Below are 25,608 nucleotides of genomic sequence, written 5' to 3'. Positions count from 1 at the left end.
TAGACAGTTTATGTGCCGAGTTTTTAAATTTCTAGTGGATGCCCTGCAGAACAAACGCGAGTATGAATACACACTTATTGTAATTTGTATATAGTTTTCCTATAAAACAATATTATATATATATGGGGCAGCAGTGTGGAGTAGAGGTTAGGGCTCTGGACTCTTGACCGGAGGGTACTGCTGCTGTACCCTTGAGCAAGGTACTTTACTTAGATTGCTCCAGTAAAAACCCAACTGTATAAAAGGGTAATTGTATGTAAAAATAATGTGATATCTTGTAACAATTGTAAGTCGCTCTGGATAAGGGCGTCTGCTAAGAAAAGAAATTTTATATATATATATATATATATATATATATATATATATATATATATATATATATTTGTTTTCTTTACTTGTGTGGCGAATCTGCCATTAGAGAATCTTGTGTGTGTGTGTGTGTGTGTGTGTGTGTGTGTGTGTTATTAGGAACATACTGAGTTGCACATGGCTGCTTGTATGCAGACAGCTGAATAAAATAAACTGCCTATCCTTCCATTAAAAGTTAACTCTCTTCTAGTTATGCAACTACCTTTTTTACAATAGCAACGCCATGGTAACGGTGCCGAGCACTCACTTATTCATAGGCTGCAGTATCGCACTCATGTCTGTAGTTTAAAATAAAGAAGCAATAAAAGCAACACGTTGTTTAGGCTATATTACACATTTGCCATATGTTTTTTTTTGTGCAATTACATTCAATGTACATTCGATAATGATTGTTGATAATAATTTTTCAATGCGATAAAATTGCAAAATAATTATCGTGATTATCGACTATTGTTCCAACCCTAAGTGCAGGCTCATATTCCTGCAGGGTTGTCACTGCGTGTTTCTGTATCCGTTATACAAAGGAGGGGTCTGATCAGTTCAATCTCGTTATATTGGAATGAATTATAGCTGCTTCAAGGTTCATTTTGAATCTACTTACACAGGCAGTAAATGCACAGCTCTTGAATTAACTGCATAAAATGCAGTGGTGGCGTGGGGGGTTGTTGTGTAATTTCCACAGTATAAACACAAAAGCTTGAGCTTCAAACACACAACGTTATCATTTTGAAATGTTACCGTTGATGCTTCATGAATACAGCCCTGCTATGACTGCTAGAACTATGAACACCCTTTCCAGGCCAAAACAAACATTTTCTTCCTGCCACAGTTTTGCCGCAGAATTGTGAGATTTGAAAGTGCTGATGCAGGGAAAGTGTACCAGATGTAAATCGTCAAGTGGTACAGCAGCTGCTTAGCAGTTGTATTGCTTATCATACATAATGTATCATTCAGATCTACTAAGCAATCAGCATAAAGGAAACGCATTACAAACGCTGTGAAGGATTTCATTTAGAGACAAGGCTCCCACCGGACTGAGAAAGGTATTCAATCGGCACCAGTTTACTTTGCTAATCAGCAGCTTGACATATAAAAACAATACAAAATTAAAGAGAGATACTTAGAGGAGTGTAATCTTCAGACTGCACTCCAGGGGCAAGCTACTCAACAATTAAACCCAATTGCACCCTTGTTGGAAACAATAACACTGTGTGTTCATTAAGCACGGAAGTGCTGGTACCGTACGTGCATTTCAACTACAAGTAGTGTATAACTATACCATAAAAATACAAGCCATCACTGTACATTACTGCCATGTGTTGTATGAAGTGCAGTTAATAAATGAGTGAAGCAGTGCACAAAGGGCAGTCTCAGCTACCATGACTGAAACATCCAAACATTTGTGACTGAGTTGGAAAGAAAGGTCATTCATGTCACAAAAACACAAGAAGGGGAAGTTACAGCTCCTCATGGGATGTGACAAAGTCAACAAAGCACTCTGTTCACAGCCAGCCCACGTACAGCAGTAACCACAATGGTAGTACTACAGAGCTGCTCTGTTAGAGCAGTGCAGGAAGCTGCGATTTTGAACCAGGGTTGCAGATATTCACCAGAAGCATCACCCCGCAGGGAACGGGCACCTCGTGTAAAACAGCGGACATCCCTGTACACCCAACAAGTCCACCCTCAAGAGCCTTGAAACCCATTCAGGCTTTTACGACTCACTTTCAGTGCGGGCTCACAGGTTATTCTTTCTGTGTGGCACCTGTCCAAATGTTAGGGTGCGAAGGACCACAGTGCCACCCTGCTACCTCAGAGCATGCTCTTAGTCAAGTTAAACACTTTGTAACAGCTTGCTTGACAGGGGTAGGTGTCATATAACATTATGTTCGGAGGCTAGGAGTCAAACCCAACACACCCATGACAGCTGCCGGTACAGCAGAGTATAATCACTGACATGCACGTTTAAAGTACAGTCTGTTAGAGACCCTTGACCCCCGTCACGGCTGCAAATACAAAATTAGAGCCATCAATATTGTATTATTGATGTCACTCATGCAATCTATAAAAAGAAGTCACGTTAAAATGAAAGCGTGACGGAGGACAGACAGTATTACTGTACCCCCAATAACTTGTGCTCCACAATGTCTTTAGTTTCATATGGTCACTGTGCTCAGTGAGGCGTGTGACACCTCACCTATAATGTATGCACGCAGCCGAGTAAAACAAGTCAGTATTGCAGTAGAGAAGTTTGAATCAGGAAATACTTGCAGTGTCCACAGGACTGCCATTCCACTGTCGTCATGGAGATTCCCTCAGGAAGCCAGGTCAATCCTCTGTACCATTTCAGAAGCTTGCATTTTATTAGTTTACAGGCATTTCCCTGTTTTCAGGGAATTGTAATAGGAGTGACGTTATATTTCCTCAGCCAGACTCAAACTTCCCGTACAGACAACTGATGACTAAAGCCCTGCAAACATACACTTTCATTTAACATGCAATTCCAACACAGTAAGTTACAGTATGTTAAGAAAATACATGTATAAAATGACCGCTTCCATTTTCAACTACTGTGCACAACAATAATCAGGAAACCATGTCTTTCAAACCTGCTGTGTATGTATTGTTTGGAAAGAATGCCTCCACACCCTTATACTGCTTTGGCATATATTGTGAACTTAAATCAGCTGGAATTCAATTAGCCACCGTATCAATTAAACACTCTTGGCTTGTTGATCAAACCTACAGTAAGTAACACCACAAGGTCAGCCTCTCTTTACAAGAAGCAGGCACAAGATCAGCATTGTCTCGATCACCAGAAGCTGCATCACAAGACCTCCGACAGTTCTTGGGCCAGAGCTATCATCTCCTTCAGCAGTTCTGGAGAAAAAGCACAACTGAGTGCTGTATCCAGACACATTTAGTTCACATATTCAACACATTGCATTATTATTATTATTAGTTTATTTAGCAGACACCTTTATCAAAGGCAACTTAAAGAGACTAGAGTGTGTGAACTCTGCATCAGCTGCAGAGTCACTTACAACATCTCACCCACCCTAGTCTCTGTAAGTCGCCTTGGATAAAGGCATCTGCTAAATAAACTAATAATTTAATATTTCAGGCAATTCAGACATGGATGCTAGAGGCATGTAAAAACAAGTACTAAACTTCTCAATGATACAGTTTCCTTTATACATACACACACACACACACACACACACAAGGACTGTAACAAATATGGGGGAGAAATTAAATCCACTATGCTTTTAAAATGGAACTTGATATTCGGACTCACAACACTGACCCCCCTTTCAGCAGGCGTCCTTGAGCAATAGCTCGTTTACTGTAGAGCCCTGGCAGACGGAACAGCCCAAGGAACACTCCCACACCAGCAAGTGAATTCACGACTTCCCAATCAATCCAACCACAGACTAAAATTAGAATGCCATTCATAGAACTGTCAATGGTGGGTGTGTATTTAACATCTGAGCAACATCATAGTGAGTCATCACGCCTGCACCATCCACACTACAATAACACAACAACAAAATTCATATAGAAAAGCATTTTTATTTTAAAAAGGCATATAATCACTTAACTGTACACTACAGATTGCTTAAAATATTTGTAATGGCTCCTAATGTACTGTAATCTGTATCCAATTTAATAGTCATTAAAGAGTTTTAGCACTGAAGAAAGCAGTTCTTTCTTAGATCATTTGTGGCTGTCAACCAAAGTTGATATTAATAAGGACGTTGCAAAAAAAAACCTGTTTGGTAGACTAGACTCCAACCAACAACTCACAAGCAACTGTTTTTCTTCAGCTTTTGTTGCAAAACAGTGTGCCAGAACCCCTGTGCTACATATTGACAGACCTATGATGTGATTATTCAACTGGACTGTAGTTTTATTACAGTAGAAGGGATTCTGTTAGACACTGAAATTTAGGCCAGCAGGTCCCTGGGTACTGCAGAAAGATGAAGTACAATCTTCCATATGATCTCCCATTGGTGTTGTTATTACTCTGCTTGTGTAACATTTGTTAATCTCCATTGCAGAGGCAGACCTTAAAACAATACAGAGCTCTACAGGCATTACCAGTAATGGTTTTGCACCAGTGTTACTGGAATTGAAAACAAAATAAATAGGTATGCTACTGGTGTCCCTTTTTTAAATTGTCATCTTTATTTTTTTTATTTTTTTTAAAAGGGGCACAAAATAAAAAAAATAAAAAAGATTTGTTCCAACACTGAACCTACAGTAACAAATTACAACACCTCAACCTCTAACAACCCACATATATTGCTTTGCACAGCTTGGATCCAAAAATATTTGTTAGCTCAAAGCCAAATAAAGCACTAGATTAGATCAAATTCACTTGGGAGGCTGTGGTGTGTGCATGTGCTTGGTAAACTATTAAACAGAACTGTAACTTGACAATCAATGAGGACAAACATGCATGTGCGCTCCAACAGTCACCCTGCACAATAACAGAAAACAAACATGGGTATGGGCGAGGGGGATGGTGCGCTAGGAAACAATGGGTTCTATAATCATCGTGTCGTGTGCATTACACTCCAGTCTGGCAGTACTGGTTTAGGAAATGTAGTATCATTAGCAATGTGGTTTCAAAGGTCACTGGGAAGGGGGGAAGGGCACAGTTAATTTCTGCCAGGCTTCAGTGCTTTAGTCTTGAAATCACTCCACGAACAGTGCCTGGAAATCTGCCAACCAAAGCACAGGCTTAACAGTAAAAATCTGATTTGTAGTACACAAATAAAATAACTCCTTTCCTTTCCTTTCTGTGACACTGGATAATAAAACCTGTTTCAGTTTTTGCAGATATGGATTGGAAACCAGGAGGAAGACGTTATTGCCTTTATAGTGAGCAGGATATCAAATAGCTGCTCCCATCACCATTTACTGCTGGAAAAACAAACCGCTTTTGATGAACAGCAAGAGAGCGATCAATTGCCAGCCTGAAACACACTGGCCGAGCATTGAAAGAATATTATTGGAAGACTAGAGTCTCAGCCTCATCACAGTTCACCCCAGCGGACAGACCATTTAGTCTGAACACAGAGCTAAACTATAATAAAATAAATCAAGACACACTTCTCATGCAACATCTTCAGCACACTGATGAAGGCAAAGATCTGAAAGCACCTCATATTATTTTAGATGTGTTTGCAGCATCGAGCACTTGCACAGTACAAATCAGTGTTTCCTTGTAAACATTTTAATAGTAGGGCCATACGAAATCCGTGTTATGCAGAACACGGACGGAATCGCGGAATTCAGAGAAAAGAAAAATGGAATTAGGAACCAGAGGACATTACCACAAAATCAATTTAAACAAACAAAATATGTATATATTTTAAAAATGACACTGAAATAGCACAGTGTTTGTATGACAAGAGGCTTCAAGAAACAAGGGTCATGGGAAAGCATAGAAACTATTTTTGTACCCCTCAGCCACTGTACACAACCGTGATTTTAACTGTAAAAAAGCGCTGTCTCTCATGCCACTTCAGTTGCTTCATTTTTTTCTCCAAAGTTCTCAGGGAGATATTACCAAGAGCCTTTTTATTAAATTAAAATAAATCAAAATATTCAGGCTTTTATTTACACTGTTTGTCTAATTATTAATGAAAACTTTAAATCTATTTTGAAATGTTATATTTCAGCTTGTGTTGAAAAGAAACTACTAAAAAAAGCCAACATTTTGATTTTTTTTTAAATTTAATACAATGTTCCTAGTTTGTTTCTATTACATTGTGCCAATTTATATCCTTTTTTTTCTGAAAGCACTTTGTAAAACCATTTAGAACAGTTTTTATTTGTCATATTTTTTCATGCATTTCTAGCTTCATGATTGCTGTCAATGTATCAAACACTTGTGGTTATAAAAAACAAACTAACTAACAAATTACAGATTTTTAAAACTGAAAAATCTAAAATCAGGAAAAAATAAATCCAAAAATTCAAAATAATAAAACTGATTTCATAGGGCCCTATAATAGCTGCAGAGGTCCTAAATTTGAAATGAGGACACAACAAACATTAATCAAGTCTCTTTCTCGCTCTCTCTGTCTCATTCTCTCACACACTTCAGAATGGCTAGGAATTTAAACACAGCTTCACAAATGAAAACAGATGTCAAGAATTGTGTTGTCCTTGTATTCTATTCTCTGCAAAGTTTTTCCATGCAACTCAGCCAAATTCAATACAGCACTCTGTTTCATGGAGTAGCAGGGACTGATGGTGCTGCAGACCTCAGCTCAGCTTTATTAAGAACATTTTACTCACTCCCTTCTGGTAGTCATAGTAGACAGATTCCACTGTATATTATTTTGGAGGAAAACAAAGTGTGATATGAAATGGTACGTACTGTATTATACATGGTAAAAAACAACATACCAATCTGCTGATACAGTAAGCTTCTGTAATTAAAAACTTCTTTTTTATGTCATCAATAGTGACGTACAGTTTTACATCTTATACATCAACATCTTCGGATGTTTGCAGATGCAAACAAATGGTTGGCATCTTTCTCATGATCGAAGTGAAAACTGATTTTGTTAAAAGATAAATTTGCATACACATCTGCTTGGAACAACTTCTCGTCTGGCCTCGGAAATAGCGAGCTTGCCAAACTTCAAAAGGAGCTGTCCTAAAGGACTGAAGCTTTTTTTTTTTTTTTTTAAACCAACCACGTCTGACTTTAAAGAGCGTGGTTTTATTTTACTCAAACATGACACAGAAGGGACAACAACTCAGTGAACCAAGCTGTATAGATGACTTTGAAACACGAAAATAAATTTATATAAAACAGTAGCTCGCAAATAAAAAAATATATCAGGGATTTTACAGCCTTAGAAATATTGATCTGAAACCACATTTCGTTATTACCACTATTGTTTTTATATATCAAGTCTTTTCGTATCAGAAGTGGTTTTGCACCCACATAAGGAACTGTGACTCAGACGCAGAACAAGGTACAAATGGCTTTGATTTGCCACAGAACTGGAGATCCAGGTTCCCCTAAGAATATGGTCAGGGTCAAGGTTCAACCACCCATCCTAGAAACAGAGAAATTGGTTGTGGGTTTTTCCAATTCTGGTACTGAAGGGCAATATAGGACCAATTCCACCTCCCAAGTTGTGTCCTGCAGTCAAGATAAGGAAAAGTCTGCCGCACAGCACAGCACAGTAGTTTAGGGTGAATACAGTAGACTAAGGCTAATGACTACTCTGGGGCTTTGCACAAATAGCAGCCTACGACTATATTATGACTAGCCCTAAACATACCCTTGGTGATAAAACAAAAATATGCACCTACTCTATACCACCCCCAAAACTTCATTTATGTTTTTACACTGAGGGACATACTTCTAAAAGCACATTACTGTTCATCCCTCTGCTGTTGTATTAGATTGGAGTATTACATCACCCTCTCGTGGGACTCTGCCTCCTGTAACCAGGTCGCTCATCTCAGTTCCTGGCTTTCTTTACTGATGTTATTGACACGCCCAGGGACTGCGGCCCATGGCATGTTACCGCACAGTATACAGGGTGATTAAAAAGCAGGTTTACTACATCAACGCACCATATCATTGATGTGGTAAACGTACTTTCTGATCGTCCTGTACTTGTCAATATTTGTATGTGTACAGTAATCGCCAGGTTTTAACTATTAGAATTTACCAAGTTCCCAAAACAGTCATTTTACCCCCCCCCCCCCCACACCCCCACACCCCCCCGTTTTGTATGTCTTGGATGCCCACGATCTCTCCCTGCCCTTACTTAGGATCGGGAATGGTATACTCCCACCACACACATTTGACCCAGGAATGTCCTAGATTTTCCTTGTAGAGGAGTATTCAACACAGAACCTTCTTTCTCAGTTTCCTGTCTGGTACTTTCGCACATCTGTACTAGATTTTTTTGTATTATTATTATTATGCAGGATGTTGGACTACATTGTGCTGTATAGGGTGGCTCACCAGAATGTAAATGAGCTCTTTAAAACAGAAAAGAAAGGAGCTTGTGCCACATTGTAGTGAAAGTTGTTTGCATTAAATTAAAACAATGAAACGATAGTTGGATAGCAGAAATTAGCCACAAACAACAACAAGAAATCTTCACCTGGACAATCAAACAACTCATAAACATTAACAAGTGCTGTTCAAAAAGAAAGTGATCATTATAGGGTGCTAGGCAAACGAGTTTCCAACACTGCTAATTTCAAGTCCTTTTTCTTTTCAAATCCATGTACAACAAACCCCGTGTGTGTACAAATATTAACAAAATCTTGTCCCAGCTTTACAATGCAAACTATTGATTTAAGGTCAGAAGCTACTGTGCATATCAGTAATCATCACACACTCCATGCATCTAGTTTAGGAAAATGAGAGTAGCTGACACATCTGTGTAAAGATCTGTGACAGTTTGACCTGGGAAGATGACGGAATGCTAAGGGCACGTGATGACGCCAGCGCGCATCATTGCACAGCCACTCCCTGCACCCCCTTTCTCCCCTATTATCCCCGAACTAGAACACGGTCCCATACTCTCCCATTGCAGTGACATCTTCAAGAACTATGAAAACCACACTACTGGACACATTTTAAAAGCCGCGTTATGGTTCTGCTATTTCAGTAACTGTAGTCTAGAGCACACGTGGCAGGCAAAGACTGCACGTTATGGGAGAATTCTTTTACACAGTATTATAGACGTGAACAAGGAAACACACAAGCAAGGTGAGATTTGAAGATTTGTGAGGGTTTGATATTAACTTGGGGGGTCATCTTTTGATACTCGTGCAGTAACAAAGGATCTGGAATGTGTAAATAGATATAACTTCGAGATCCGATAGCAAGAATCACAAGGCAAACAAACAACGGACTGCTTCGGGAACACTTAACTGTGACATTATTACACCGCCTATATAGGAAACATGCGGGCTCACTAAATTCGGTCTTCACCACCCACCCCATTGATGAAGTTCCAGTCCTATCACCACTCAGTTATACAACCCCTGCAATCTACATCCTGTATGAACTGCGACTTACACAGTATGAAATACGCAGGATCTTTGACGTAGCATGATTGTTCACTGAATTTATAGTGGGTTGTTTATCAAATAAGGGTTAAACACAGATTGCAATGGCAGAAGAAAAGCCGATTTGACATGAACTTCATTGTATGAAGGGTAATAATAACAACAACGTCAACAAAATGTAAAACCAGTCTTCCACTCCATAACAAAGTTATTTTTTTATGTCCATTATTATTATTATTATTATTATTATTATTATTATTAACAACAGTGTACAGTACTCCACAGCACAATGCATCCATGGTATGTTAAAACAGGGCTAGGTTATGTTTAATGACAGGTAGGTGAAGCCTAATCATTTTTGATTCATAAACAAAATGTGTAAAAAAAAAAAAAAGTAAATTAAATAAAAATAAAAAAATCACCACCTTCGTAACCTGTGTTGTACGAGATCATTTAAAAATGGAGAGAGAGACTCGGGACTCTACTGTACCTGAATCTGGGCGAATCTTTGAGACATTCCTCAAAAGCCACTGTAACCTTCATGTTGAGTTTGCTAAAGACTAAAAACAAACAAAAACTAAAAAAAAAAAAAAAAAAAAAAAACTAAAACAAAAGCAGCTGCCGCCTTTGTGTCTTTCGCAAAGAAACGAATATACAACTACGGTTTTATTTTCATTTAAAATACAATTAAATACAAATTTAAAAAAATGTGTGTGTGTGTATAATACGAATACAAAACTAAGGTAATAAATGAAGTAAAATCCAAAACAGGGTGAATCCAATCATCGCAATGTTGTTGGGGAGCGTCGATTGTCCACAAGCTGCTTATTTCTGCTTCGAAAACACCAACCGATCACTTCCAGCTTCCCAGCGCACAGCCATGGCGACGCGCTGACTGCCAAGGGAAGAGCCAACGAGAGCGTCGACACCTGATACCAGAGGCAGGACTTTGACCACGCTTTCCGGGAGAGAGACTGACTGGAGGAACAGCCAACTGGAATGCCGTGTTGGTGGTCAAAGGTGGTGGGGTGTTATTCACTGTCTTGTACGGAAAAATACCGTGTTAGCATCATTATAATTAGGATGTTTATGCATAGTTTTCTGATTCAAAGACCATCTCTTAAGTGTTGCAATTCATTTGATTATCCGTCACTGGCCGTGGTTTTATTTATTTTATGTTCCCCATGCGCAAATCATTCTGTCTTTATATGGTAGTTACACAGCGCTTCCTCCAGTTTCACCTTGCAAAAATGCAGCAACTGCAAAGCGAATGAGACCAGCTACTGTAATGTAAAACAGCTAATCATTAAAGTAGATACTGTGATGTATTTATATTTATTTTTTTATTTTTTAATCTGTGATCTTTAGTTGCTTTTGTGCAGTTGTATTTGCAAGTGAACTGTGGCATTATGGCCTTATCGAGTATTCTGCAATTCTGAAGACTGACTTTGGATACTGTTTTAATTCTGGAAACATGTTTTTTTTTTTTTTGCCTTTTACGTTTTACACAGTTCTATGCTGGGTAACATTTTGATTTCATTTTGCTGTTAGGTCGTTAATGAGGAATTTTACATACTGCTACAATACATACCTGATTTAAAAGAATGTACTATATTACAGTCCACGTTTCCACAGTCGTCTCTTTTGGCAAGTGATATTTTCAGAATCATATCGTTTTTAATTCACATACTTCTTTTGTTCAAAATATAGTACTGTACCAACAAAACCAATTGCAATGCACCTAAATGGAAGGCTACTTATTTTAAAACAGTCCTTTCAACAATGTATTTTTCACATTCCTCAAACCCAGGAGATTATATTTGAACTCGTCTTACAACTTCCCTCCCAAATTTGTTAGATTCACAAATCAGTGATGTGCGGCACCTGGTGGTATAACTAGACTATTACACATCATTACAACCAATCAGAGCGCTCCATTGCCATAGGACACGTAAGCATTGGGTGTTATTGGGCAACACCTCACAGACCCTGGAGCGTCTTATTGCGTTTAGAAAATGGGCAAGTGTTACGGGAAAAAAAAAAGAGGAACACGTTTTGTGATTTAAAACTTGAAGACTCAATGAGATCTGCCCAGGTGAACAGGCACTTATGCTGCTAATTTTTATTTCCTGGTCAGCTATTGAAAGTTAATGTACTCACCTGCCAAGAGTACTAACCAATGAGAGGCAATAAAAAGCCTACTTTCACAATCCACATCAGAGTAAAAAAGCAAAACGTCTTGATTTATTCAAGTATCAGAGAATAAAAAGCAATATATAAGTAATGGTGTATAATAGCAATCCAATTCATAATGCTTACCTCCTGTTGCAAGACAAAAACTAATTGTACATTGTACCTGCTCTGCACCTTCCTTTGGCTATGTCTCACATGGGCTGTTTTGAAATACAGCCCAATCTTCTTTTCCACGATTCTTCAGGGGATCCAGCAGGTAATAAGGGGTGATAACGAGGGACACCGATTTCCTTCAACGACTGGCATACAACTGCTGTTTTCATGCTGATTTCAAGGGTATTACTGTACTTCATCTATTATAACACCATTATTACTTTCCAGCTTTGCCCCCCACATTGTAACTCAGACCGTTTCCTCATGGAGGACCGTAAAAAGCAGACGAGGGTGTTTCACTGTACACACAAGCAGCAGTACAGATGGGCCTTTCCCCTGGAGCACAGCATCTTACATTTCTTTTATTTACAACTGTTGGTTTCTTTGTATGTTGTACTTCGTTTTGTCTAGGATATATGCATTAAGAACAACATACGTAAACAAAAAGTGAATATATCTGACACGTAATGATACCTTTTTTCTAATTCTGTGAAACTGCTTGTTGACACCTTTTGTGGGAAAAAAACAAAACAAACAACAAAAAAAGTACATTTATACAAAGAATTATATACGAATACATAAAAAAAAGTCCCAACAGCAATGATGTAGATCCAACTTCAGACTGGGTATTTATATAGAAATTTGGTCCAATCTTCGGAGAACAAATTTGGTCCAATCTTCGGAGAAAAACAAACAAACAAAAAAGACACTGGTTTATTGTGTTAGCTGAATGGAAGACAAGATATTGCTAGCCCCAGTACATTATTTGCAAATATCTGCTTTACGAGGGGGAAAGGATATTAACAAAACAAACACAAACAGTCAGATATTCAAATTAAAACCACAGGAGAGCTATTCATTTTCACAAGCAAGCAGATTTTAGAGTTTAAAGCAGTTGACAAATCCAGTGTCTCAGTCTGAAATCAACCAGAAGTTTAAAAACAAAAAAATTAATTGCGGATCATTCTGGCAGCAAATAAAACACACATAAATGTCTGCAGACACTTCAGAACCATATTTCATACAAATAAAAGCACGTTCAACGTAACATGAATCCATCTGATGTGGTTATCCAAGACTGAATAACTCTTAAGACTGGTGTACACCTTGTAGGTTTTACACATGCACACGTTGGCATATTGAGCAATTTCAGATATGACTCTTTTCTAAGCCGGGCACGCCTGTTCACAAGAACTGAAGAAAAACTAAAAACGCTACATCAGCAGCAGCACAACTGTGGACAGAACACTGCAAAACAAATAAAAATACAGTAAATGTAATAATAAAAAAGGCCTGAGGGTATGAAAACACCAAAGCAGCTACTAATAAAATAAGATGGCCCTACTATAGGCAGAGAAGAACAGTTATTTTATTAGCAGTCATAATATCCATCATAAAATAATGATTTCCACAAAGGCATGAATCCACATTAAAACAACAAAATAATCCCCATTGCAATGGGGAAGCGGCATACAGTAATTCAGTGCCAGTTTAAAACACAGGTGTGACATCACTTCTGAGCATCTTTATGTTAGCAAACTTGTGTAGTGTTTTTGATACACTCTCCTACTGTAAAATCATCTTAAAAAAAAAAACACCCACAACACATGGATAGTAACAATTAAGTTCAACCAGAACTGCTTCATTTTCAGTGCAGAACAATGCTTGCATTAGGTTCAGAACATCTTGGAGAACACATTATATATATATATATATATATATATATATATATATATATATATAATGAAAAAGGTCACAAATGGTGCCTCTCTCAGAGGTGTTAGCAGATAGGCAGCCAAGACAAAGAGTGCTTTGATTCCTGTACGCGTGTCGATGGAGTGGAGTTCACGTGGTAGTGCCCTTAGGCAATGGGATACAATGGGCAAGCATCCTTGGCCTATGTCAGTTAACAGTCTTTTTTTCTTTCTTGCTAATAATACATTCTAAAGTTGGCTTCATTACAGTGTTCATAAATACAGGTGTGAATGGCGTAGCTGTGGAGCAGCAGCGTGTTCTTTGACCCAGCTCTGAAGCAACTATTACTTGCATCCCTGACGCGATGCTGCAGTTACAGAGCTGGCTCGTATACTTTTTTTTTTTCCTCCTCTTCTAGGAATCCTGCGATTCTAGTTCTTGGCTTTCAATAATTACTGCAAAAGACAAGAAAAAAAAATAGAACACAACATGTTACATTAACTATCAGAGAGACTGTGAATAACTGTGTGGCAGTGGTTTGGGTTTTTGAAGTGAATTATTGTCCCACAAGGATGAAGTTGAGCCCACCATACTAATTTCACATGGAAAATAACCTGTCACAGTCCGACAGCACTAGCCTTCAAGGTGTTTTTGCTTCTTTGTAAAACTTGGCAACTTGAGAGGATGTAAACAGCATACCCAGAAATGTAATCCTCAACACTGTAGAGCAGCCACTCAAAAATGAATGACCAACTCCAATAAAAAAAAATAAAAGGTAATGGCTTATGCTATGTCAGCAGTAGACATATCATAACCATGCCAAGGATATTTCTAAAATGTCTAGGTGTTTGTATTCTGACCTACTTCAAGAGAATGTGAAAACAGCATTTCATCAGAAAATGGCCTTGTATTAGTTTCATCGAAATGGATTTCATGACATTCCCTTCAGCAGCTCAGTTACTGTAAATCAAGCTGCCAAAGTGACTCTTACCACCTTGTGGAGGGTCTATGTTTATGTCCTCTGTCTCATCCTTCATCTCCTCGTCCCGATAATCCTCCTCCTCCTCCTCTTCATCCTCCTGCAGCTCGGTAGCTATCAGCTGCCTCGCCAGCTTAATGTTCATGCCTTCATTATAGTGCATTTTCCTCTTCATTTCAAACTCATTCTTTTTCGCTACACAAGGGAAAAGAAAGTCAGAAATTGCTTGAGGCTTTACAAAACAGCATGTAGGCTGCACTCATTGATTTTATATATAAAAAGTAAACAATCTTTTTTTTCTCCTTTTTACAGCGAAATGCCTCAAACCAGGAAATAACTGTCCAATTCAGTAATTATTTTTCTCTTTACCCAGTAAACCCACAGTAACTGGGTTTTAAAGTAATCACTATTCTCATGTCATGTTTTATTTGTTTTGATAGCATACCCCTATTGTACCTTTTTCAATGTTATAAGATTTCCTACGAGGTAAAATGAATCAACCAGAAAATGGGTATGCACTGCACTCTGCTGGATGATTTGGAGATGTGCATCATGCTTACCTGCAGCAGGGGCATGCTACACTTTGCAGATGCTCACTTAAAATGCTTTTGTCTTGGTAAAGGTCAGGAAGGATTTAACCATTGCATAGCCAGAACTGAACAGCAGCAGCCAACACCAAAACTGACCTGAAGCCACCTACAGTTAAAATACTATTTTCACATGGTTTTAAAAGCGTCAACTCCAGTCTTTGATTGTCTTTTTTTTCTTAAAAAGGGTTTTACAACACTAGAACCAAACATTCAAGTACCAAGTACATACAAAAGCACGTCCATTTAAAGTTGAACTAAAATATATGATTAAAACCTTTCGGTGTTAAAAAGGTCTGACCTTCAATACTGTCTGACACTTGCATTAGGGCATGAGATTGGCCCTGTCCTGCCCAGATCTGATTACTGATAGTCAGCCCACAACACAACCTTAGAAGCATGATAATAATGCTGCTTAAATTGTTTTAGGAGTTATAATTTCACCTTCACCAAATAACTGTACATTATATACAGAGCCAAGCAACTCTAAATCAAAGAATTCTTCTTGACATCTGTTCAAGTTTCACTAAACACTGACTAATTTCAATGCTCTTCATTTTCCTGTAACCCTTTTTAACAACACTGTTTGGTTGTTTGGGTCATTGCCCGTTGTATGTAGCTAAAAGACCTTTATTTAATTAGGTGGCATTTTAATCACAGTTAGATTAAAAAGGTTGTGTCAGACACGACTACCGGTAATCCATTATAAATCCTCCATTCACAAAGAAATTCATTAAAACAATGCACTGGTGCTGTACATGAATGGAATTAAATTCAAAGCTGGCAAGGCTAAACATGGTATTAACTTTTTTTTTTTTTGCAATAGGTTATCCAAGGATACTGTACCTGAATGATTCTTTGTTGTTATTCAATAAAATGAAACCTTTCTAAAGTGAAAATTATTTTAACCAGTGTTCCACATTATTATTATTATTATTATTAACATTTATTTTCAATTGTACAGAATGTCTTTTGGGGGAAGAAAAACATAAATAAATAATTCAGTGTCATTCTAATACTCTGACCTGAATGTAAAGACATCCTTGAACTTATTGCAGAGCATTTATTAGTAAACTTCACATAACTAGTTTAAATAATAGCAAGAAAGAAAACCTAATACAAGTACTTTACAAGTTTCTACTGTTTTGGGTTAAAAATTGAGGAGTAGAAATTAATCCTAAAATAAGAACCAGGGAATATAAACTTATATTGTTAGGACCTTTACAGCCAGAAAACGCAGACAACTCAATGGCCTGCAAATTAAATATTATAGGCATGTTGATGATATCTTATAATCTCCATCTTAAAGAACTGAGTTTATGATAAAAAATCAAGAACCGGCAACTGAACTGTAACAAAATCTCAGTGGAGCATTTGAGAGTTTAACTTCAAAAAGTGATCTCTTGCGAGAACGAGCAGAGGATTTCCCACCTTCTTCTTCCGGAGACAGCTCCTCGTCCTCTTCCTCGCTGCTCTCTTCCTCCTCCCTCATGAAAATTTTGGGATCTTTGCCTTCTGCTGCCGCCAGCCTGCAAAATTTGGGATTAGTAAGAGAAACTCAGACGTCACAGCAGGTCAGACGACTCCAGACGTCCTCCTCTCTGCTGCCTCTGCCATGCCGAGCAGAGCAGGAAATGGAATAACACGGTTTCCGACGTTTATTCAGTATGTTTGCATGGTTTCAAGCAATACGATTTCTTGGCAAGCACAGCAAGTATTTGGAATACAGGATTTACATGGAAAACGGGATTTCAAATTTGATTGTGTAGTTTTGCGCATGCTCAGGTTTACATGACTCTGAAATCCGATGAGAAAAAGGGATTCGAAACAGGTTATGCAACTGCGGATTACTAGGTTCTACTTGATTCCTAAATCTCAACTTACTCTATTTACAAGACTGTTCTTAATACGATGGTTTAGTAATCAGATTGTAACAGGATTTCATGTGCCAGGTAAACTCAGGAGGAATCCAATCGGAGTAAATTTTTGTTCCTCTTTGTCAAATTCCACCAGCTAGGTTAAGATTACCCTTGCACAGATCTAACATCTTATCTTGATTAAATATATATCCAGATGTCAACCAATTTTGTTTTAACGTTTAAAACATGTGTAGGATGTGATCTTCACACATTTGCATCATGCGCGCAAGTTCCAAACAAAATAAAGTGAGAACGCACAACACAAATAATAAATAGTTAGGACCTATATAGGTTTCAGGCCAGCCGCTGACAAACCCATCAGAGCCAGTCAGCTGTGTCTGCAGCATCGCTCCAGTTTCAGGTTTTGCTAATAATCCGAGCACAGCAGTGCAGTTTGTCATCTGCATCGCTTTCTGTGCAGCAAGCAATAGAAATCAGTTCAAGGCTTTCTTTAGAATGTGTTGAAAGAGCTCTATATAGTTTTATTACCCCTTGCAGTACCTGACAGCTCTTCTTTTCTTAACCATAGAGCTGGTCTTATTATTAGATTTGTAGACTATCTGCCATTTCATTATTTCCTAACCGTCTATTTTTTCCCCACAAACAGAGAATACAATTTATTTGCACTGTACATTGAGAGATTCATTTATATAATCCAATTCAAAATGCATATCTACCTGACCCCATTTACTTATGGTTGAAATGGCAGCATTTATTTTTTTTCAGATTTATATTTTTAATCCTTTAAATTGCATTTGCTTTGCCTCCAGGACTGAACAGTACATCTGCTCTACTAATGTACTCGATCAAGGCATGCTAAAACAACCCCAGAGCTCCAAACCCTTTCCAAGGAGAATACCGAATCTCCTTCCATATTTCTCTTTATAAATCAGGGGATAACCTGAAACAGTAAGTCTTTACAAAGCAAAGGCTTTATGGTTTAAAAAAACACAAGTCTTATAAATACCTACTAGTTTCCAGCATCATAAATTGAAGCACTGTTTATGATCCATAAATGTTTCCCATCCAGTAATACAACCTACCCCAACCATTACTGTAACCAACACCATGTTTATAAATGTTATGAAAACGCAAGTGTCCACAATGTTTCAAAACACCATGTCCTTGGATCTGTGGGAGACATCCTGGTGCCAGTAATGTGCAACAAATAGAGGATGATTTACAGTTAAAAATACTTACTAGCATACGACAGTAGACATCTGTGAATATGCAGTATGTTGTTGCATGCAACTTTGTAGTACTGCAAAATAGCCACAATAATTATGCTTTGAATTCAAACTGAATCTCAAACAAGTTTCAGAAAATAACCTACTCTTAGACCATACTTACTTCTGCGCCAAATCGTCAGCAGCAATTGCTTCGTTTGATTCAGAATCACTCACAGCCCCTTCGTCATCATCTCCTACCATCCTGTAAAGGACAGATAGAGGAGTAGAGATGTTTGTTACTTATAGGGATACGAGAAAGGATTATATAAAAAAAAAAGACTGAATGTGAAGGAAATTTAAGGTAAAGATTTCCAACATCTCTACAGACAGATATGAATGCACAATATAATTCAAAAGGCAGGAGAAAACCAAGGAAAACTAAAATATGTATTCCAAACCTTACAGATATATACAAAAAAAGCATTTTATATACTTCATCTGCTCTGTATTTTGCAACACTGCACTGCAATTGCTTCTGCAGCTGGGCAACCCTGAATGGAAGGCTTTGTTTAACGCAAGGGTCAAAGTGGAAACGCCAATGTAAGATAAAAAACATTTATTATATTACAGGTGAAGGTGGATTTACATGCATGAAATCTGTCTTCTAGCTGTAATGGGGGACAAACAAAATTGCAGTAATTAATCACTGCAATTCACTGTATCTTGTTACCTATGGTAAGGTGTGCTGGGCTCGTCGATTTTCATCAAGCCATAATCCTTATCCGCGGGGTGGTAGGTCGCCAAGATGTTCATTTCGTCCCATTTTTGTGACTTCTTTCTGAAACAAATTTTATACTAGGTTACTTTTATATACGCAAACATACTGTAACTCTGAATTCAAGAAAATGAATGCAGGAGATCCCAGTTTACATCTCACCAGGATTCTACTCTTGCAAAAAAAAAAAATGCAGAACTGAATACTCGGTTTACAGTCAATTCAAGTTCTTGGGACCACTGAACGAAAAACAAAGCAAAACAAAACCACCACCTCCATTTAAAAAAACGTGAATGCTTATTCAGGCATCAAACATAGCCAGCTGTCCAGTTCAGGGAACACATTTCAAACATCAATCCAAAACGCCATATTTAATTAGTGCTGTGAAAGCGACACAGTACCAAGTTATTTTTTGTGACAGCACACATTATCGAAGGATTGCAATTTAGTCTGACCCCATTAGAACAAGAACATTTTAACAAAGAAGATGACATGTAGTCAACGCAGTGAGGGGCGGATCCTGTTACAGATTAGTATCGGAGCATGGCTTTAAATTACATGAATTGGATCAGTCTCAGCCACAACAGATTAGCTGTCAAAGACTTCAGCCCATAGGACTGGCATTCATTTGTCAAATGAGGACCTTGAATACACAGTACTGTCATCCACTGTGACTCTATGAAAGCAGCTCCAGGCTCAATGGTAAAACTATACAGGAATAACACACTTTAATAGACATGGGTTTACCCTGAATCGCCCAATGCAAGAACTACACAGTAAACATAGCTACAGTTGTTGCCAATCCTAGTATCTGGCTTTAATGTTACCCTAGTTTAACAGTGAAGAAGCACTGAAAAAATAGAATGTAAAGTGCATTTCGAGCCTGGGTTTGTACCCAGGAACTCATGGTTTTTAATCATTACTATATATTATACATAGCAAAAGAAGCACAACCTGATTTGAGGGGACATCATGTCACCCCAGTACAAGGACCAGTTCATTATCTGACACACACATATACATATATATATATATATATATATATTACACACATACATACATATATATATATATATATATATATATATATATATATATATATATATATATATATATATATATATATATATATTATATACACATATATACATACAAGCATCACATAATATATTTTTGTTTTTAAATATACATTATACAATTTCAGAACCACATGTTTCTGTTTATTATTTGAGAACAGTGACGCAGCACTGCAGGTCAATAACAATGTATCCAGTTGAGTTCCTGACAGCCATCTGCTCCTGAACTGTGCTCCTTTCCGTTTCTCCACACAATAAATCTGCCTCAATCCAGAGCAGCCCAGCCTGAATAAAAAATGGATGACAGTACTGTAACTGTGCAGAGAAACGTCACCGCTGTCGTAAGTGCCCAGTGTCTGTAAATCAGATGTCCTGGTAGACAGACATAGTTAGACTGAATAATGCCAAAAGGAGCATGCCTTTCTATCGTGTACATACACAAACACTGAACAGCACAAACTTTCCTTTTGGAACATTCAATTAGCAACTGCTTTGGTCAAATCAATATCAGGAATTTTAATCTCATTAGTGTTCTCAAAATGAGAACTGTAATCCCCACCGCACCCCGCCCCACACGTGAAAAGCAATTGTCAAACCTTAAGGTTGTGCAACAAAGTGCTCATTTTGAAAAACGGCAGTTTTTACTTCAAAATGACATTCACCAGGTTGGTTCACGGCTGTTTCAAATCATACAGTTTTAACTGGGTGGTTCACATTCAGTTTACATTCATAGATGCTGCTGCTCATTTGCTACCCATGTAAACTGCTGCAGTGGCCTACTTTCTTTCAATGGGTTCCCAAATCCTTTTTGCCAGATTGCAGTTTGTTCTAAACTTTGCTTGCTGCCTGCCTTCTTGCTTACCTGTACTTGTACCTGAGCCAACAGCCCAGTCCTGCTGACTGCACTGGTTTCCAGTAGCACTGCCCTACCTTGCTGTCCGAAGTTGAACTTGTACCTCAATGACCTTCTTGTATCTGTTTATTTACAACCCAGGCAGACCTGTCATCAATTGGTGCTGCTAGCTCCCTTGATCTGTCAGATTGGTGCTGCTAGTTCCCTTGCTATTCCATATGTCAGGCTGAAAACAGGAGGATGAGGAGCAGGGCTTTTCCGTCACTTTGCACCCAAGGGGTTTTGGGTCTTGCATCCTTGGGTTGATACTCAGAATAATCTGGTTTGATATATTTGACAAATTCCAATGCATTTGAGAAGGACCTGTTGGCTAAGGGAAGCCCATAGTGTAGTCTGTGAAGCGGGTAACGTTGCTCTACAGAAGGCAGTTTCTGTGCAATACTTGTGTAACTCCTCGTCCCTGTGGACTGGAGCTTCGCTCAGCAGTCGGTTGCATGACACTGGACAACATTTTTAGAATGTAGAGACTATTTTTATACAGAAGAGTCTTACTTTGGGGATTTGGGAGTACTATTCACTGCTAGCATTTCCTTTTTTCTTCTTTCTTTTTTTTTTTTTTTTTTTTTTTAAACTTTTCAATGCAAGCTTTACCCACATGTACATCTTAAGTGGAAAAAAAATCAATCCGTAAATGCAACTGGAGAAAAGACTCGATAATTGTGAAATTAAAACCTGACTGCAGTTTTTCTTACAAAGGCAGGAGTAATGAATGCTTACAGTATGGTTTGAACACAACCTGCCAGGACTGTCAAAGGGAAACTTGTCTGTTCACTTCAGCAGGCAGCCTTCAGTGCATGAAAATCACCCCCACAGAACACTGATAAATCATCAATACCAGACTTATGGCAAAACCTTGATTTTCTGTGGTGTTGGATCTACCCTACGAAGAAGTTTGATCATCCAAAATTCTTTGGGTTGCCAGTAGCTTGATATTGATAATTTTTTCTATGCAAGTACATTTTCAGGGTATGGTCGTGGTTAGATGGCACAAGCAAATGCTTATGGTATTGTGTTGCTGATTGGCTGATGGTCAGTACCATGTGTGAATTTCGCAGAAATCAATGACAGCCTGACAACCTCTTTACATGCTGTAAATACAGTCCTTATAGCGTTCTAAAATGAAAGTACTCCTCAGAAGTACAGGTTTAAATTATAACTTTCCATTAACAACAGATGTAAAACAACCACTGAATCACTGAAATATGATCACAGGTGCAGTCCACAAGTGCACTGCACTGGACTGGACAACAGATTGAAAAAACAAACCAATATTTATTCCCTGGTTGAAACAAAACCTAAGAGCCAACTGAGTCCTACAGACAACCACATCACCCAGCTTCAAACACATCTGTATCTTGACATTCATCACATCAGTATGACATGCTTGTGCTGCCCCACTCCATCTCCCCTAGCAATGTCTGGATCTCTTGCAATACAAACTATTCGCTGTCAACTCAATGTGCAGGAGAGTCATACAGAAGCAAATACTAATACGGCTGTACTATTTCACAAGACTCCCAAACAAAAAACAATGTGTCATACAATATTTACACCACTGTGATGTAAATAGAGCTACCCGTACCTGGCAACCATACTGTTTATGATGACATTGTTATAACCAAGACTTACTAAACTTACTTTTTACAGTGTACGATTACTATTGCCACTCAGTACAGCGTTAATTTCGCAGTTGCTCATGATAAATTGTATGCAGTAAAAAAGAAAAAACATTGCACTGCTCACATCACAATTATTAGTAACTATAATAACAAAACACAGCAGAGCTGTGATGATCGTGTGCGCGCAATCACTCACAGTGCTGCTATAAGCATTAACAACATAGTGCTGGTGCGTAGTTGTACAACACTTGTCTGTCTGTATAAAGTACAGCACTCCTCCGACAAACGTTCAAACAGTTGGCAGTATTTATTTTTTAAGAAACACATTCAGGAATGCGCTCTATATGTTGTTTAAATAGCTTGTTTAAACAGAATCCAGTAACAACACAACGGTCACTTGCTGTACTTTTATTTTTATTTTTAAGTTACGTATCTCGTCTCGAATACGGCGCTGCACTTACTGCTGGTCCTCTTCGCCGGGCTCTGGAGCCTCTCTCTCCCGCTTCTCTACCGCCGGCTTTACCTCAGGCTCGGCCTCGGCGCAAGTCCGTTTGCTCTTGTTTTTCAGAATACCCTTAATGGGCTGGGGCGATGCCATTCCACTGTCTTCTTGCGCTCTGCTAGCTCGCCCTCTCTCTTTGCGCGCTGTGCTGTGTTATTTGTCCTGTCTTGTGCGGGTTTGATACAGCCAGTACCTAAATTATTAATTCCCAAGTAACATCTGTGTGTTTCTGTCGCACCACTTTGCTATTTCCGACGCGCACACTCCCACAAAGTGTCTGCAGCTGTACTCACATCCTGTTCTAATCAGCAGTTTTTTTTTTCGTTGAACACTCGCGAGATTCAGTGAGACCGTTTCTATAGCAACCAAAAAACGCCTGAGCTGAACCGGTAGCCATATTAGTAGTGGCAAACTGAATGTATATCTCGTGTGCTCGAAAAGTATGCTTTAAAATGACTTAAGGACTCTTGTCGGAAACTGAACCCTCACTTGCACTTTGGGGATACATGCAAAGGAACAGTAATTATTTTAAACTCAATTGCAAGGTATGGGGAAACCCGTAGTTTTAAATCATTTAGGGACTCTATGAGATACCTCCTTGACCCCCATATATTATCCTAACCGCAATTTATTATCTGCGTAATCGTTATCTTTACTGAGCGTAAATAATAACGGTTTAAACGCATGTGTAGGGTCTACCAGTAGCTGTTTCCTGTCTGTCAAGGTAATATATTTTTTCCAAAGGTCACAGGTTGGAATGAACGGTCCGGACGCTATATTTGGTCTCCCTGCCCTGTATTCTCGCAGTGGTTCTCAAAGCGGGGGTCACAGAAAGGTTATGGTGCTTTGCAGCACACCGGTAGTAGAAGTAGACGTCAGGTTTAAGACTACTGCAAAATGTCTTTGCTTTGTTATTCATATATTACTTACATATATATTTCTTTTATTTGAAGCGTGCGTTGGCCATTCTACAATGACGATGTTTGTTTGTTTGTTTTGTTTTACATTGAAGCTGCTCTTACGGTACACTTTCTTCACTTTTTTATGTTACAGCCTAAGGAATTAAAAGAAAACAGAGTAGCATCCACATACATATCACTGTACCTTATTGGCTGGTACAGACAGTAGAGTGGCCTACAGTTTTCTAAATCGATCTGTACTGTAATTGTACTGAACAATGTACTTCCTTGCAGCTGGAGCCTTATACAAAGGATGTGATGATCTGAACTTCAAAACTAATGTAAAGAAAGGCCATTCCAATTCCATTTATACAGCACTGGAATGCAAATAGAACCAACGCATTCCATTTATACAGCACTGGAATGCAAATAGAACCAACGCGTTCCATTTATACAGCACTGGAATGCAAATAGAACCAACGCGTTCCATTTATACAGCACTGGAATGCAAATAGAACCAAAGCGTTCCATTTATACAGCACGGGAATGCAAATAGAACCAAAGCGTTCCATTTATACAGCACTGGAATGCAAATTGAACCAAAGCGTTCCATTTCTACAGCACTGGAATGCAAATAGAACCAAAGCGTTCCATTTATACAGCACTGGAATGCAAATAGAACCAAAGCATTCCATTTATACAGCACTGGAATGCAAATAGAACCAACGCATTCCATTTATACAGCACTGGAATGCAAATAGAACCAACGCATTCCATTTATACAGCACTGGAATGCAAATAGAACCAACGCGTTCCATTTATACAGCACTGGAATGCAAATAGAACCAAAGGCACAGCAGCGTAGAACACAGCGTAGCTGGCATACCGATAATTGTATTATGTTTATTATAGCAATGTGTGCAGATTCATAGTAGGTACATTACAGTAGGAAATAAATAACTGGGCTGGGATGCATGCAGTCAAACCAATTGAACAGTGTAACTCAGTGCTGGCCAACTTATGGCCCATTACATCCACAATAGTGCTCTTTTAAGGCATACAAATCTACGCGTGTCCAGACGTGCTACAGCACCAAACTGCTGAAGTGGTCTTTAGTATGCTTGCATGTCTGCCATTTGTAATGTTTTTTTTGTTTTTTTTTAAATGAAGAAATAAATAGTATATATATATATATATATATATATATATATATATATATATATATATATATATATATATATATATATATATATATATATATTTTTAAAGATGTGCTGGTCACCTTCTCGTAACATTGTAAAAAGTTTCTCCAGTAATGTTGTTCTGCAACATTAAACAGTTGTTATCCCATGCAGCCTGAACCCTGTGTGCTGAGTATAAAGCACTTGTTTCACATGGTGAGCGTGGCTGACAGCAGCACCAGAGGCAGGGTGAGGAAGCTGGCTGGGGCCGTGGCAGTCTCCAGGCGGGGGCTCCAGGGCGCAGTCAGTGTAGGGCTTGATGCAGCCTGCGTACGCATTCACATGGGCAATGGAGTTCTGCTGAGCAGATCAACAACAAGGCATATTCTGTACCCCAGGCTGGTTTCACAAATCCTGATCACCAGTAATCTTGGACTACCCAATGTAACCTTAGGTAAGGAGGTCCAGAATTAGTGTTAATCAAGGTCTGTGAAACCTGCCAATAAGCGTTTT

At 38.5% G+C, this 25,608-nt stretch overlaps 2 protein-coding genes across 7 annotated transcripts in view; both read right to left on the bottom strand.

Annotated features, from left to right (window-relative positions):
• LOC117417127 (arf-GAP with coiled-coil, ANK repeat and PH domain-containing protein 2-like) overlaps positions 1–10,593 on the bottom strand; it is a 47,975-nt gene extending 37,382 nt beyond the window's left edge. Inside the window, exon 1 of one of the 5 annotated variants that reach the window (XR_009330661.1) lies at positions 9,926–10,593. Coding sequence is in view for 4 of the 5 variants with exons in the window: in XM_059034330.1 (XP_058890313.1) it covers positions 9,926–9,978 (53 nt within the window). In the remaining variant the exon portion in view is untranslated. The remainder of the gene's footprint in view (positions 1–9,925) is intronic. The other 4 variants (XM_059034330.1, XM_034028973.3, XM_059034331.1 and 1 more) reach the window with 4 other exon arrangements.
• Positions 10,594–13,130: 2,537 nt separating this feature from the next.
• LOC117416592 (protein phosphatase inhibitor 2-like) lies at positions 13,131–23,323 on the bottom strand. 2 transcript variants are annotated; one of them, XM_034027816.3, is made up of 6 exons: positions 22,975–23,323; positions 18,861–18,968; positions 18,312–18,392; positions 16,474–16,571; positions 14,471–14,650; positions 13,131–13,931 (listed from the first exon to the last, which is right to left on the bottom strand). In XM_034027816.3, exons 1-6 carry the CDS (start codon positions 23,109–23,111, stop codon positions 13,891–13,893), a joined length of 645 nt encoding a protein of 214 aa, XP_033883707.2. In that variant the 5' UTR covers positions 23,112–23,323; the 3' UTR covers positions 13,131–13,890. The 2 variants fall into 2 exon arrangements, with proteins under 2 accessions (XP_033883707.2, XP_033883705.2); XM_034027814.3 differs by having other exon boundaries at positions 14,468–14,650; positions 22,975–23,322.
• Between the last annotated feature and the right edge of the window lie 2,285 nt (positions 23,324–25,608).

The sequence above is a fragment of the Acipenser ruthenus genome, chromosome 12 (assembly GCF_902713425.1).
Source record: "Acipenser ruthenus chromosome 12, fAciRut3.2 maternal haplotype, whole genome shotgun sequence".
NCBI classification, from domain to species: Eukaryota; Metazoa; Chordata; class Actinopteri; order Acipenseriformes; family Acipenseridae; genus Acipenser; species Acipenser ruthenus.
Note: the sequence above shows the minus strand (reverse complement) of the source record. Positions and strands in the feature narration are given on the sequence as shown.

Excerpts from the sequence above, each read along its gene's own strand:
- LOC117416592 (XM_034027814.3), bottom strand. The coding sequence starts at position 23,111 with ATGGCATCGCCCCAGCCCATTAAGGGTATTCTGAAAAACAAGAGCAAA. Across the intron at positions 18,393-18,860 it reads CCCAGCACACCTTACCATAG|GATGGTAGGAGATGATGACG; the intron begins GTAACAAGATAC and ends TGTCCTTTACAG. Across the intron at positions 16,572-18,311 it reads GCTGACGATTTGGCGCAGAA|GCTGGCGGCAGCAGAAGGCA; the intron begins GTAAGTATGGTC and ends CAAATTTTGCAG.